Source organism: Odontesthes bonariensis, chromosome 18, assembly GCF_027942865.1.
Source record: "Odontesthes bonariensis isolate fOdoBon6 chromosome 18, fOdoBon6.hap1, whole genome shotgun sequence".
Lineage (NCBI taxonomy): Eukaryota > Metazoa > Chordata > Actinopteri > Atheriniformes > Atherinopsidae > Odontesthes > Odontesthes bonariensis.
The window spans coordinates 4034801-4051900 of record NC_134523.1 but is presented as its reverse complement, the minus strand read 5'-3'; the positions used below and the strand labels follow the sequence as shown (position 1 = coordinate 4051900).

At 38.3% G+C, this 17100-nt stretch overlaps 1 protein-coding gene across 1 annotated transcript in view; it reads right to left on the bottom strand.

Annotated features, from left to right (window-relative positions):
* Positions 1 to 1804: 1804 nt before the first annotated feature.
* The window catches only part of LOC142367921 (CMP-N-acetylneuraminate-beta-galactosamide-alpha-2,3-sialyltransferase 1-like), a 79113-nt gene continuing 63817 nt past the window's right edge, over positions 1805 to 17100 (bottom strand). The window contains exons 4-7 of the mRNA XM_075449945.1: positions 9556 to 9735; positions 7188 to 7233; positions 4376 to 4495; positions 1805 to 4129 (exon numbers count right to left, since the gene is read on the bottom strand). Coding sequence (XP_075306060.1) covers positions 3956 to 4129; positions 4376 to 4495; positions 7188 to 7233; positions 9556 to 9735 — 520 coding nt within the window. The 3' untranslated portion in view covers positions 1805 to 3955. The remainder of the gene's footprint in view (positions 4130 to 4375; positions 4496 to 7187; positions 7234 to 9555; positions 9736 to 17100) is intronic.

Here is a 17100-nt window from a genome sequence, read left to right as displayed (position 1 = left end):
CACTGGACTGCACAAGCCTTCATTAAATTAACCCTAACCCATCAAATTTAATCTAATCCCTTTTCCAAGTTTGTATATCCATTCATAAGAAAGCATATTTAAATGACCTGCCAAATCAAAATTTGTGAAATGCATAGTGTATTGATCATCAAACAATTTTCCTTTCCTGCTATTTAAGCAGCAAAGCTACAGTTGTATTTCGCTAAACTGTGGAAGTCCATAAATAGCTGAATAACTGAATAATTCAAATTATTATCATGCATCTCTCCCACATAATTCAGTTTCATTGACCTAAACTAAACCTTTTTCAGACTAGTAGAAATACACAGTAAATACATGTTTTTTCTAACATGAACATTTCCGACCTCAACTGGGTGTAAATATAAAAAGCATTGTGACATGACAGCCACTGAAATTAGATATCAGCATTAAATCCTAGGTACATATTCTTGTCCACTAGGTGCCAGTATTCTCTGTACAACTAACGTGCACCACCATCGTCTGTGGCAGATGATTCCTTTTTGTTTTCCCTTCTTCGTTTCCTCAGCTTGTTAAGAGATCATGATTATACTGGCTGGGCAATGCCCCCATTATCTTTCAAGGCACATGAAGCAATTCATAGCCTAGTAAGTTATCAAACCCGAGCTTAACATTTGACAAATACAAAATAACACAACATTGCTCATCAGACATTTGTTCCAAAAGAAAAGAAAAGACAGAGAACACAAGATATATTGTTTTTAAAGTATTAAGAGCTCATATATCTACAAAAGTTCAGCATGTGCAGCAAATCATTTCAAGCCTGGGCGTCAGATAGTGGCATTACTGCAAACGTGAGGAACCAAAGACGTTGACCTCTTACTAAGAAAAACTTACGATAGCTGTGCTGCAAGTGTCATGCAAGTGATTCTTTCAAATTTGCAATGTTTAGACAACGACAACATACACTTGTGAATATTACTGACAAAATTAGAAATAACTATGAAAATAATTACAATACAGTAACATTTCATGGAAAAAAGTAAGTCTTAAAAGCTCCCATTGAAAGGCACTTCACATTTACTTATGTCAAAAAGTACATAAAAAATGCACAAAAGGTCATTGGTTTTAATGATAAGGCACCCCTGTATAGGCTGTATCATATGTCAGGAGTCAATGCTAATGGAAATGAAATAATAAAAATGATGAAGAACATTGCATTTCTCCTCTAGTATTAAAAACCTCTGTCATTTCTTCCTTTACAGCCAATAATGAAAACCTCATCTATTGTTGCACAAAATCCCAACTCTTAGGCAGATCCACAACCCAGGTGAAGCGTTAAAGCCCAAAGTATGCCCATACAAAGAAGTTCTCTGAGGGGGTAATTACCATGTTAATGGTCATGGCTGCACTAAGGGCAAAGGGGCTGTGCGCTCTCAAGGTATTTTGTCTCCAGATTTGTAAATTTGCGCAAGCTAGCATGTATTTTCATTCTAATTACTCGTCGATGAAGTCATCCCACTAGATGCGCGTGTAGAAAGCCCCCGATAACAACAACACGGCAGGTCTGACCTAACATTGCAATAGTTCGCGTTCATTCATTCATTCGTTTAAAGTATTGGTGAAATAAAGACAGATAATGCCTTATGTATTGTAAGTATAGTATGTATTGTCTCTGTCCTGTTCTCTCCCGTTATATGGATATACGCGGATCTCGAGAAATCTAAATAGCGTCCGAAGGACGGCGACTTTCACAAAACTGTTATCATCGGTGAGTAGATGAACGTATTTTATGGCAGAAATAAGGTCCAGGTTTTAAAAAAAAACAAAACTTCCCCTTTAATATGAGGTGACAAATCATTCAGTTCAGCTGCATATTTTACACTTCAGTTTGAACTGAGAATTTCTGCTCCCTGTGGTTGGGAATTTACCTACAGGGCGATCGGTATGCATTAGGTCATCTTCTTGGCTGACGCGTCCTCATCCTTGAACAGTTCCAGAGCAACTTTTGCCATGCACCATGAGACTTTTCAGTTAAGGGAAGCCTTCAGTGTCAGGGATTGCCGCTGCCATGAGGCATGCAGTGCTCTGCAACAGGATCAGGTGGGTAGTGGATGTCAAAGTACCATCAAGATGAATGCTAGGACCTAAAGTTCCCCAGCAGAACATTGCACTGTGAACAGTTAAACAGTATTATTCCTTTTTACCTGTTAATGGTTTAATTCTTTTGGCAAATAGGTGTAGACGGCAATGAAAGCATGATTATCCGTATTATATTTAATGATAATCCATGCCATCTAACCAATGACAGAAAAAGAGGAAAAGTCAGTGGATCAAATCGTCAAGGAACTATGAATAACAGCAAAATTGTAAATATTTGACAGCCATGGACATATTTTAATTTGGGTTAACATTTTGGGGCCAACCAACAGACTGATTATGCTGTCTTTGAAGCCATGTTAACTGACTGGCTAAACTTGGCTCAGATTCCTAAAAAAGACAAGGAATGTATTTATTCTTTTTCACCTTTTCTGTATTTAGCTAAAGTTTAATAGAATATTGAGTTTTGTTTCCGGCAATTGGCTTTGAAACACTATTATCTTGGTTAGAAATCAAATTTACTGGTGGTATATACACTTGAATCAATAATAAAACATTTAAAAAAAGCAATCATTGAATCACAAGACGCTATGTCTATTGTGTAATACACATGTCAGAAGGGACAGACATTTTCTCACTATGGACAGAGATGTGTTCGAAGGCTCATTAATTCAGTATTTCGTAAAGCTGGCGACAACCTAGCGGGTATCCTATAAGTTCTTATTGTAGTGAAGTCGTCCTTTAAGGCTGATATTTGGCTTGATTTCAATTCTCCTACTGCAATCAGTCAGAAAGGAAGCTTAAGTAGCTCTGTGATGCTGGTAGTTATCGTCAAAATCAATCAGTATGGTGAAAAAAATATTTAACAAATTAAAAACCCATCTGATTCTCTCATAACTTCCATTATATAAAAAATTAGACATCTTCGCGGTTACACTGGGGACATTTCTAAATTCAATTTACAGTGTAGTCAATATCTTTTTGTTATGAGAAGTTAAACTGGTTTTATTTTTCGTGGTTTTCGATTTGTAGTTTCACAGCTTCCAATTTAGCCTCTTCGAGCGAAAAACGACTATCATCAATTCATCAATAAAAAATCCCAGTCTCTGTCCATTCAACGACAGTGGAATATGGCACTTTGTCTGTTTGTATCATCATCCATGCACATCTGACGCTTCAGATGGCCAAGTTGTACAAGAAAAGGTTGAACACAGAATGAGGGAATACTATACAATTGTACTAAAGAAATATATATGTGTATGTAAACCATATACATATATATATATACATATAAATGATAAATATATAAACATAATATACATTCATGATATATATACATATCTCTCTCTCTCTCTCTCTCTCTCTCACACACTCTCTCCATGTGTATATATAAATATATATATTTACATATATATATTTATCATGTTTGTTGACTGACATGTTGTCTTGGTTGTTCAGCCTGAGGTGCATTCGTGAAATGCATTATAGATCCTGAAAAGTGGCAGTGTTGCTTCCAGGTAGTCAATGAACAGAGAAAAAAGCTATTGGTTTGTACTGAAAATGACATTTGAGAAACAGTAGCTTCAGCAAACAACAGGAAACAGGACTGAAGTTTTAAACACAAGAAACTTGTGCTAAAGAAAAAATGGACCAGACTCAGTGAATAATTCCCTGTACTCCCTATATAGACCAGTGAACAGTGCTGACCAACAGGTCATTGGGGTCATCAGGTGGGAACCTCCTTTCATCCGTGCTTCGTCTAGTTGGGCCCATGACTAGAACAGCTCAAGTGGAAATGTCTGTGCACACCGTCTTAAAAAAAAAAAAAAGAGAGAAAACATCATAGTTTCATTGGGAGGATGTCTCACGGTTGGTATTATCTGCCTTTAAACATTCGGATTTTGTGCTTGTCTGTCAAAAGCAAGGTGACGTTATATTCATAATCTCCATCATGGACTCCTGTGTGCCGGAAAGCTCCAGCCAAATGATTCTTCTCCCAGTAGTGGTGCCAGTTTCCGTACTGGTCTGCACCGAATCCAAACACACTGACCTAAGCAGACAAAGTCGACAAAAGCACTCATTACCACCATCACAGTGAAACATCGTCCAGGCAAGCTTTATAGCTTCAGTTCAGATGCTCATACCTAACACTGCTTATTTTTCACAGCACATCACTGTCCTGAAATGCTCTGTAACAGAACACCAGAGCTTTCCTTATCAATCCCAAGAGTCCACTTGGCTGAGGAATTAGCTCGTCAAGGTTCCTTATGTTGCTTATTGGTGTAGTTAAACTCACCTCATCACATATGTGGATAGCAAGCAGCAAGCTGAGGAAGCCAGTCGAAGGATATCGTCCATGACCCTCGAGCCAGGATTCATAGACGTATTTGAAAAATGTTGGACTATAAATCAACACCTGGAAAAAAAAAAAAAAAAAAAGAGGAATTTCCACTCCTTTGTAATTTACCGGAACGGCAGAAAATAGTTCAGTCCTGCATTCTAAATACTTGTCAAAAATTAAAATGAAAGTACCGGAAAGCTACTGCAGTATAATCTTTGCCAGAGCCTTTACCGTGCAGCAGACCCAAATTTGGAAAGTGGGTAGGATTATTTTGTGGCTATTTCAAGCCATTTCAAAATAAGATTGACTTTCCAGTTATCCTTAATAATGCAATTCAAAGTGTTTTTCATCTGAATATTACTTAATATTAATATGACTCGCAAAGAATGTGACTCAGTTGTGCAAATGAAAAGCTTTTCCCCTTTAAATGAAAGTGGTGTAAAATATGACTTGGGTTCAAAACTATATTTGATATTACAGAATTTGGATTTGACAAGATATTTTCAAACCAGTGACACAGAAGCCATTTTGGTATAGCTGCTGTCAAAGCTAAATGTTTATCCTTTCTTGCTGTGTAGTGCTGCAGTAGCTTGCAGCTTGAGACAGGAATGTGGAACCTTCTCCACATCACCGACATAATTAGGCACAATCTAAAACACTTTATTGGGCCGTATCACTCGTGCTTTTTTTTTTGGGCAGATCGAAAATACAGCTAGAAAAGTCTGCAAGAATCTATGTCCCCCTTTAACATATTTACAACACGAATGAAGCATGATCTGATCAAAAATGCAACATGTTTTGTTTAAGCACAGACTGGGCTTGGTAGAGATGGGGTAAAACACAATTAATCATAATCATTATTGTTATTCCCTAAAAGATGTTGAGCTCTCTATCGGTCATAGTTTCCAATTAGTTTCCAATGATAGGTTACATCTTGCAGTGGAAAAGTGGATTAAAGTAATAAAATACTGTTCAGCCATCTGAAGAAATGTGAACCTGCCTGTATTAATATATAATTACACTTGCTGTTTTAAAAAAAAATGCACAAAAAGATGGAACGTGTGCAGAGCGCTTAGTTGAGTGTATTCGTGCAGCAGAAATTCAATCCCCCGCATCTATCTAGGTGGTAGCCTCGATTGAAGAGGTTCACATTCCACCGATTTTGGTCAAATTACTATGTTTATGTAGCCTAGCAAGCCAGACCCGTACAGCAAATAGCCCCGGAGCAAATTCCATTTGCGGCCGCTAGGGGCGTCTAGATTTCTAGGCTAATATTTACGTGCATTTTAAAAGTTCGGTTTTAGTCTGACTAACAAAATAATTGGTCTTTTTGTGTGTCACGTTAACGTGCTGAGAGTTTGAGCATGTAATCAACTTTATCTGGGACACTCTTGGACCATTTCAAAGATTTATAGCCCAACAGTAAGCATATGCAGATCCAGAATACGAATTTGAGTTTAGCTTAGTGAGTCAACGTTAGCTATTGTGCTAATGCTAAGCTAATCAATGTGATAAATAACAATACTAGATCACCAGCTTAGCATAAGATGATATGGTGGCACAATAATTTATTTCAGTTCAATTCCCTTTATCCAAAGGGAGATTGTGTATATATGATACATAATCAAAAAATCGGAAATGAAAATAAAAAATAATTGTACAATTCACACACTGCACAAGGTAACACTCTGACTCATTATGATTATATTACTTAATGCAGGATGTTTGATGTTTGAACTCCTGTTTCTAATCATTTACAAAGTATCAATACTGTATGATTTGATGTGATACTTATAGTCCTTATAAATATAGTCCATCATAAATTAAGAACTGTTAATTCACCTAAGCTTTATACAAGCTTTGACACATTATCTGGATTCCTCTTGCATGCATGTTAGGATCATACCTTGACTTAATTAATTACATATAAGAATAGAAACATGGACATTTCCGACACATTTACCATGTAGAACACGAGTTGTTGCTTTTTTAAGGATCCACAAGCTTTGTTTATAAGCAGTAGAGTGAGACCCTGTAATTTCATCTTGCGGCACACATTTATAATGGCTGTTTGTATTTTATGATACTTAAACGTTTGGTGCAAAGCTGTCCTCTAATTGCATTCTTTTCAATTTAGAATTGGTAAGAGGGAGCGTGTTACAAGCCTGCATAACCAAAGCTACTGGTATGAAAGAATGGATGTTGCCCCACAATGAGCAAAGCCTAAATGTTTAATAGCTCAGGTTTTGTATGATTTAAATGTTTCATTATCATCTGACTATTGTATGACATACATTTGTTTGGCATGCAAAAAAAAAATAAAAATAAAACCCCAGGCTTTATTTTTTTCATGACAGCAACCAGGAATACATGTGGCAAATTTTAAAGGGACACATCCCAAGAATTGCCTTGCAACAGCTGTTACTTCTAACTCTATCAGTGGGTGATAACTGTACATGTGAGCTGCTGAACTCACTGCACAGTGGTCTTTACATTTTTTGGATGACGATTTTGTCAAATGATGCTCAAATGATGCTACAGTTATAAAACCAGGATTTTTTTTTAGAGCAGACTAACAGTCTTGAAGCTTCGATAGTGACTGCGAAACATGGAAATGAGAGACATCAGCTGTATTAATTTACACCTTATGTGAGCACAGAGAGTGAGAAAAGAGCAAACAGATGTAAAAGGCTGCCAGCACAAAAGCCATCCAAACAAAAAGAGTGAGATAGTTAAAAAACAAAAAAAAAAGGAAAAGGAAACTCACCTTATCTTTGTTAGCCTTTATCCTGGGCATAACTGGTAAATATGTGCTGCAGGACAAGAAAAGTAAATTAGATTAACTCTTAAGTACAACATTTTGCTTGATTTAATCTAAATGTTTAATCTGATGATGTCTGAAAAATAAAAGTTTTTCTTAATTAAACATGTATGAGGAAATCTAATTATGTTCTGTACGCTGGGCAGATTTTGAAGTCAAGCTCTCTCTCTCTCTTTTTTTTCATTTTGCACCACTCATCACATGAGAGCATCTGGTCTGAAGTTGTTGGTGAAGACACTGAATATTTAAATGCATGCTTGTGCAGCACCTGTGAGCAGTTGTTATTCAGTGTGTGTCTGCAGAAACAACTTCAAACTTCAGCAGGGATAACATATGGAAGTAGCCTAAATCATATAGATTATATACAGTGAGTGTGCCTATTTCATGATTAAATAAGCTAATATAAAGATTTGAACTATTCAAAGGCAGAACTAGAAATGTGGACAAGCATTAATTGGTCAGTGGTGCCTTATTTTATTGAAAGACATGAAAACGTGAAGTTCTCAGAAGAATTGAAAAAAAACCCTACATCTCAGATCTTAGTTAGGAAGTCAAATGTCAACTCTCATGACACTGTAATTAGAAAACAACTGAGTAAGTATGATTTGTTTGGAAAGATGTGCCAAGAGAAGAACATGACAGCACAGCTTAGGTTTTTAAAGTTACATCTGAACAAACCACAAGACTTCTGGAACAATGCTCTTAGGCCAGATGAGATCAAAGTACAGATGTTTGGTCATAAAGCACAGCAGCACGTTTAGAGAAAACCAAACACAGCACATCAGCACAAACACCTCACACAAACTGTTGAGCACGGTGGTGGAGGGCTGATGATGTGGGCTTGTTCTGCAGCCACAGGACCTGGGCACCTTGCAGTCATTAGCCGCATTCGGACAGAGCAGTTCTAAGAACGGTTCTCCTCGAATTTCGTTCTGATAACTGTCCTTCCCCAGCGGAACTGTTTCAGTTTGCATTCGCACATGAGTCGGGACCCTGATAGAGACTGATGCGACGCAACCGTCTGTGACAGTGACGTGTTACTAACATGGAGGCTGGAAGAGCTCACAGAGAGAGTCAGGAGACGAAGGATCGAGCGCGGGCGTTACTTCTTGGTTTCATGAAGGAAGGAGAGCAGAGCGCCGCAGACAAAGGAGACAACGAGTAAGTTTAACTTATTAAACATGCGCAGGTTGTGTCTGTGTCGTATGAGGAAACATTTCAGCTGTGACAACATGACAAGGGGCGGAGCTACCAACCACCAAACACCTCCGTCAGATGTGTTCCTATAGAACCAGAACAGACCCAGCTGAGGAGAAGGAGCTAAAATGGTTATAGGAACTGAGGGCCGTGGTCCCGAGTTCCTGTATGTCCGAATGCGGGAAAAAACGGCCCCGTTCCTGAAAAGGTTATAGGAACTGCCAAAGGTTCCTACAGTCCGAATGCGGCTTTTGAGTCCACCATGAACTCCTCTGTATACCAAAGTATTCCAGAGTCAAATGTGAGGCCATCTGTCTGACAGCTAAAGCTCGGCTGAAACTGGGTCATCAACGGGACAATGATCCCAAACACAGCAGCAGATCTACAGCAGAATGTCTGAAGAAGGAAAGAATCAAGGTGCTGCAATGGTCCAGTCAAAGTCCTGACCTCAGCCTGATAGAAATGCTGTGGTGGGACCTTAATAGTGCTGTGCATAAACCACTGTTCTGCAGCAATAGAAATGTGAACAAGCTTTCGTCAGTACTGTTCTTTCACGGTGCTCCATTTAATTTAAAGACTTGAACATTTAACAAAATTCAGAGCAGTCAGTTCAGATAGAATGGCCTTTGGAATGAAGCTGACATTACAGCCAGTGAATTTTAATTTAATGAGGCAGAATGATTGCTTTGGCAGGAAGACAACTGCACATTTATAGGCAACATTTGCTTGGATACCAGCACCAACTAACATGGTAATGTGAATGAATTATTGGCTGTGGCTCAATTTCTTCCTGGATGTGTCCAGTAATAAAGCTAATGAGTACGGGTCACAGAGAATAAATCTGCTAAAGGTGAAATTTTGTGAAAAATGAAAGGGTCTCTTATAGTTTTTACCCAATGATCACATAGAGGTTTGCATGCATTTAAATGTATGTACAAAATAAATATAAGTTTCATTTGGAGAACCTGTTGAAATGCCTTCAGTTTCTGTGTCAAACATTGTATTATTCCCTAATACAATTAGGATCCTAAGCCTCTGTTTCTGTTTATATTACATATAACCATTTTATTTCTCCTTTTAAATGAAAATATTGGCTACTCAAGCTGAACACACTTACTATTTAATAGTGCCAGTGGTCAGGGCACTAATAATCCACTGCAGGTCCAAAGTCTTGAAAGGGATCAGCACCAGACTGGTGGTATTGTCCAAGTCTATGGCACTCTCTGGGTACATGACATGGTGAGTTGTTCTGGCTCCCACATCCTCCTCAAAGCCACTGGTGGGTGCCTGGTTCATTCTGCAGGGACAGACAAAGAGAAAGACTTCAGTTTCTCCGTTTTTTGTTCTCCGATTCCGTTTTCATGTTTCTCTAGTTCTTTCATCGTGTCTGTGCACAATATGAGTTATTCTTTTTATGCCTTGCCTTTTTTTGCAACAAAGACAAACAACCCAATGTCCATTTGGAGTCCAACAATTACCACTTGGCAGGCAGGGCAAGGCGTATCTATTATTGTCCAACAATACGCCCCTTAAGCTGGAACAGTAATTGGCAGGAACACAGTTCGACAATGGCAGCTGGCTTTGGTCAAGTGGCAGAAAATGACACAGAGAAGAAGTATCATGAGTCCGACCCCCTGTATAACGGCCATTAGCTTTTTGACAGCTCTGGGTTGAGCAGTATCATCTTCCTCATTACCGACTCTAGGATGACAGCTGTATGACAAACTTGACATTTTCAGCGGGAGCCTGTCAGAAAAACCTTTGGCGAGACCTTTATGTTGTTGTTGTTGTTGTTGATGACGATCATTTTCAACCAGTCATAATTCACAGACATCACAAAAAAAGGATTTCGTTCAATTCTTCTTCTATTTCTAGCAGATGGCTACAATTGTGCTGTATGCCTAAAAGGTTTGGCATCAGGTCTGTGCATGGTAATGCTGAATGCAGTTTGTTGATATTGATACAAATAAACCATAACGAGACCTATAATTTAACAAAAGTGACAAAAAAGGAAATTAAAAAGATAAGTAACAGACAAGTACTGCCGATCAAATACACTTGATTAATTGATTATGGTCTGGAGCATTCAGTTGTGTGTTAACATCATATCAAGGAGGAAAGACATTAGTAACGATCTTAGAGAAGCAATTGTTGCTGCCCATCAATCTGGGAAGGGCAGTCCATCAGCCATATTATCATCCACCGAAACACAACAGGAAAACAACAATAGAATGCGACTCATCTCATTCTTTATACATTTTCCAAAATCCAAACTAAATCCTGTGTCAAAAGTTCGCATTGGAGTAACCCTTTGCTCTTTGGCTGTGTCCGATTATGCACACATACAGCCAAAAGCATTGTTTTTTGTTTATGTCACAAAGAGGCCACAAAGACGCCATCAGAAGTCCACAAAAATGTTAAGCAATCGTAAAGTAAAACGGTGTGAACTGCATTATCTCAGCCTCCAGGCACTCTCTCCGGCGTGGGAATATGGCATAAACAAAGTCAACGTACTTCAAAACGAGTCAGAAGCACAGAGTTTTAAGCTTCACAGACTGCTTTAAGCTCACTGGTGTAATGTTGTTTTTTTGTGCGATTCCACCAGTCAAGGTTTTATACAATTTAATGTTCAAAGAACTACATATTATCTGAGTGTGCATTGGTGCGGGAAATTGTTTTTATCCCAAAAATGACTCTATGGGATGTTTGTTCATTCAGGGATAAAACCCGTAATTGCAGTGAAGGAAATTACGGTCTTTCATACATGCAAAGTGTCAGAATGGTTTCTATTAAGATGGTAGTATGAAGAATGCGTTTTAGCCCAAAATATCACCTTTTTCTAACCGTAAGCAACTCATGCTGTTGCTTAAACATAGCCGTAAAGTGAAAAAACCGTCACCTTATGACTTTATGGCTGATTTAAGAAAACACTTCAGAATTCGTACCGATAGTAAAAACGCTCGTATGAGTTGGATTTAAGGGAGGAACAAACATCCTATATGGTCGTTTAGTTCTGAGATGTGTTAAACTACCTCTTATTATTTACGTTAGAAGGCTGCGTTTACCTCCTACCTTTTTAAATCTCCCTTCCCAGACCCAGTCTGGTCTGATGGACCAGCTGATCGGCCACAAATGGTGGCGTGAAAGCCTGCTGCTCATCTTTTGTATGAAATCTGCCAGTCTAGCTACAAGGAAGATATTATGCAAATGTTTTTCTTGGTGATGTAGTAGAGTGAGCGAGGAAAAGCCTGGATTACGCAGACCGTTCAGGATCACTGCCTTCAGTGGGAGATTATCACTCACTGCTTTGCAAACTTCGTGTTTAGTAAAAGAACTGAAGTACTGGAGAAACACAAGTGCTGAAAGGGTAATGCAAAAAAGCACAAAACTGCTTTTTATTGGGTGTAAAAGAATGGAAATGTCCGTAAATAATTGATCCTTTTATAATCTAACCCTTTTTTTAAATTCTTTTTACCCATTTTTTCGGATGTTTCCTTTAAAACTGCACATCTTGATTGTCCTCACCACAAGGGTCCATGCCACAATAACTTACATCCATAAGAGCAGTCAGGAAGTTAACTTCGCTTGATAAGTGGACTCTGTGGGCTACTTGTTCACTTAATCATGTGGGGGCGTGTGTGTCAGCTGCTCTAAGGAGGCGAACATTTTAGATTGGTTCAATCAATACTCAACTTGTGCTCCAACTCCCACCTGGAACTGGGAATTTACACCAGATGGACTTGAAAGAAAGTAAAGTAGATATATTGCTCCCTTTAAACCGACAAACTGGTTTGCTCTTGCACAGGAAACCAAAGCTTTTCACCGAGAATGCACAAGTAGAGAATAATAACGGAATAAAGCAAAGTAAAATGAAAAAAGGTTTCTATAATTTAGGACTGATATCTTTGTGTTTATCCAACTTTAGCTCATGTAAAGACTCTGAGGTGGCTGTTTGTAATAAATTGAGAGAATCCCTAACGCTTAGAGAGAGTGTGAGAAGAAAGTGCAAAGCCAGGACTGCTGAGTTATTCTCAGTGGAGTCAAAATGACAGATTAACTGAGTTATGATTTCTAGCAGAACTGCATAGAAGTTATAAAAGTGCCAGTGCTTTCACCATCGATCAGTGTCACTCATAATAAGTGCCCCCTAAATGCTGAAATATACAAGTCAAGTTGAAATGTGCACAGGTCCAAAGCATTGATCACTCTCAGCAATCCACTGCAAACCGAGGCCCTATAGTTTCTGTATGTAATTTCAGGTTGTACCGTGAACGTCCCTTCAGACAGAAATAGAATATGCATTACTGGAACATCTCAGAGGCTTCATTAGATCACTTTATCATTGCTCTGCCAGTTTAATGTCATCCTTCTGTAAACGGCTGGTGTGGCTCTGATACTGCAACACAGTTGACAGTGTGAATTATCTGCCGCTCCCTGCTCATCTGTTCAACTGTCATCGACACAAACGGAGTGTCTGGCTTGTTTGGATTTATGTATTATGTCTCCGGTTCAGGATTTTTCTTCAGGCGTGTTGTTTGTTAGAGGGTTTATGGCTGCTGGATGTTTAGGTTTTTGATGATTTTTGCTTAAAATGCCTCACTGTTTGGTTTCTTATTATGTGTCTCAAACATGCAAATGACAACAAATATTATGGAGTGAATATTTAATGGAGGGAGTAATCCGTTCATTCATCGATCAGTGGTTGGTTTACAGCAGAAAAATAAACACGCTGGGGAAAAAAAAATAATTCAATGAACTAATGTGGTTTGAAATAACCCAGAAAAGAACAGATTCCCCTCAGAATATAAAGGTGAAGTTTAGATGCTCTCTTGAAAAACAAATACTTTATCAAGGCCTGCTGAATTATCATTAATGAAACATCACAGTGTTGATTTAAAGCTTCAGTGTTTGAATACTGTCTGAAAAGATATAAAAAACGCTTGAAATATGATTGTTCAGTATTTAGTCTTTAGTATTCTGTCAACATGCAACTAGGGTGGTCTTTTCTTTTCTTTCTTTGTTTTTAAAGAGAGAAAAGAACAACCGCCTTCCAGCAGGTTGTTTGAAACTATTTGTCTGATTATTTATTTCTACTCAAAATGCTCGACGCCAAGAATCCCAGTGTTCCATAACACTGCCTGAAGCTTCAAGGTGCAGCGTGATCACACAGCATGTAATAGCCACCTAACACTTTCTAAAGGTCAGCGGTACTTTAGAACTATCTCAATTCTACACACTTGCGAGTCGGTTGCTGTTACCGCTGCTGTCTTTTGTGAACCTGTAAAAACTACCAATATATCTGTGCAGTTCCAGCAAACTCATAATCACATGGAGGAGTGAAAACTGGGTACACTATTATCAGGAGAGTGAAGCTGGAGGATCAGATTAATTGAAACGTTTCTAGTGTATTGTTTCAGCCTTTGTAATTAACAGGGCGAATCATAAAATTGATTTCACTCTACACTGAACTCAAGGTTGCTTTTTGTGCATTGTGGAACTGCCTGTATGCTACAGCTGGCTTTCACTGTTTGTGGGAGCACAGCTGAAGTTATAGCAGCTTTCCAAGTGAGGTCAGCAGGCATTTGACCCAGAAATCCAGATTAAGTTTGGTTTTGTAAGTAGCAAGATATCACAATCAATTTTGCCCCTTGCTGTTCACCACAGAGAGAGATAACTAAATCAGCTCAGGGTCATTGCAAGATTGCCAAGTTAAATGAGCGACAACAATGACTGTTAGTTTCTTTTTCATCGTCATAGATTTTATAACAAACAAAATATGCAGACAATTTGATGGACAGTGCAACCGTTTATATCCAACAGCAGCAGCTGCCCTCCAGCCCTGTAGGGGGCTCCAAAGTAAATAAATCGGACATGACGCTGCCACAAAGTAAGCCTTGTCAGGCAGAATGTGCTAACAGAAAAACCTAACAAAAGTTCTCCACCTATTAAATATCATGCTGACTGAATATAGTAGTTGGATGTGCATGTTTTCTTTTTGCTCTCGCTTTAGCTTAATTTTCCAAGATGTACACTTAACGATACAGCTCAATAGTTATCATCATATAAACCTGTTGTACTAGCAAAATATTGAACATGCTTATCTAATGAAGCAGCTTGGATTTTACATTTGGGGGTTTCAGTCAGCCTTTCTTAAATGGAGACTCACACAAATAGTCTCCATCAATGTTTGCAAGTTGTATATTAGTACAGGCTGATGAAGGGGAAGTTTTTTTTAAACCGCTGCAGCGGCGCGCACCAATGAAGTCATCCCAGTAGATGCATGCGTAGAAAGCCCCCAATAAGCCCCCAATAACAACAACACGGCAGCTCTGAACTAACAGTGCAATAGTACGCGTTCATTCATTAATTCGTCTTAAAGTATTGGTGAAATAAAGACAGATAAGAAGAATCCGAAGAACAGCAAAGTTCACCAAACTGTTATCGGTGAGTAGATGAACGTATCTTATGCAAAAATCCAGGTCCAGGTTTAAAATAACGAACTTCCCCTTTAAGGGTTAGCAGATATAGCTAAACACATGACTTACAACATTAGCTCTCAGCAATTTTAATTTCTAGAAAATAAACGCAGTCAAACGTTGTTGACATGAGAGCATAAACACAACAGTTGAAAAGAATTCCTGATGGAATCTATCCATTTTTCTATCATATACTATAAAATCCAGGTAGGTTGTTTGTATCAGTTGTTTGTGTGTTCTTCCTCAAAGTTTTGCTGCTGGATAGAAACTGCGACGCTGGTAGTCACTGCCATGTTTAATGACATGACACCACATGACATAACTCAACTTGTTTCCTCCTTTCCAAACTAGTTAATGAAAAATAAAAGACAAGATATGCATTTTATTTGAAAAATCTTGCTTTAAATTCAACAGCTAATGGAACTAGTTGGTACTAAAGCTCAGTTATAAATGAACTGCACGTATAATTAGTGAAGGAAATAATAGTAGAACACTTAATATCTTACCACATAGACAAAACTCTTCCAGTGCTGTAACCCACACTGGTCGCTGGGTAAACTCCAACACTGGGCAGTGTTTAACACCACAGATGGTGTTAAAATCATGTAAATGAAATTTCCTACAGTGCCTTGTTGATACTCATTTGTAGCCCAAGTAGCAATCAAGCCCTTGACCTCCGTCTTTTCTTTTTCTTTGTATTATATTAACAAAAAGGTCCAATTAAAGAACAGGAGTGATTGAAGAGGTGATTGGGTGCCCGTGAAAACAAAGTCTTAATTGCAATAATAACAAAAAAAGAGGGGATGAATAACGACACAGCAAGTCTTCAATGTTTGATCTCTGTTTGAGCTTCAGGGGACTGATTAGTAACCCAAACCACAGCTTATCTGTCCTCTGACAGGTTTCCAATGTGCAAAAAGCACTTTGCAGGAATAAAAAGAACGGTGTTGTTTGTCGGCCCCTGGAAACATGTCATTATGTTATTAACGCTTTTAGTAAGGAAGGAAAAACGTAATTTTCTGAGTCTCCCATACCAGTTTGGAGAGAATCATTATTGGCTGAGAGGCAGACAGTGAAAGCAAGGGAGCTTTTGCATTAGTCAAGAGAAAAATCCCAGTTTCTCTGGTGTTAAGATCTCTCTTAATGGTGTTATCTGCAAGGGCGTACATTCTCATGTGGAATATAAGCATGACTGATCCTCAATTCAGCAAAGTAAACATGAATGATGAGACAATCATACATGGAAGACAGCCTTCTTCCTTTCAGATGAAAAACATCAGTGTTCCCATGGAGCATACAGAAGTAAAGAGAGAATGTGATTGCTGGTCTCTGTTGAAAAATGCGTTAGTGATTGTGCTTTTAGAAAAATATGAATCCTCATTTCTCTTCATTTAGAGAGCATTTCATATGTTTCATATCTTCAAGCATTTGCTCAAACACTGGGATGTATGATCCCCACAATTTTTGCTGTCACACTGCTTGTTTCTTCATACTTTCACGCTCAGCCCCTTAGTTTCACAGTTGCACTTCTTCAGTTGCTTCTATCCTCCATCCTCTAATAACTGTGTCATATGTGTTTCTGTTGTGTTATTCCAGTAAAATATTTATCTGCAATTATGGCGTCTCAAGCTTATGTTGCACTTCCCATTACACTAAGTTGGTCAAGATCACAGGCAGGCATTTACCAGGCCAATCTTTGCTTGTTGTTTGGACAATTATTTTCCTTCCTCCTCTCTGCCAAAATATGCGTGGGAGCTACAAAAGTGTGATTCCACCATTTCTCTTCTCAGCTCACTTAAGAAAGCTGTTTTTTCGCACTCGCCAGATAAAAGCACTGACTTATGAAGATGCATGAAATGACTTCTTATCTGCATTCGAAAATCAGATGACCAAAAAAAAAAAGTTCTTTGTTGTGATCACACGCATTAGCGTGTTAATTACATGCTAGAACGACATAAAAATATGATTTAAAAAATAAAAAAATCGAACAACTTGAATGAAATATTAGTGCTCTCACCAATCAAAGCCAGACGTAAAGGCTATTTTGATCAAAATCAAATCAAATCAAATTTATTTGTATAGCACATTTCATGTACAAAATAATTCAAAGTGCTTCACATAAAATAAAAGCATTGCAGCAGGGAGTGGAAGAAGCATTAAAAATACATAAAAGAATATAAAGAGAA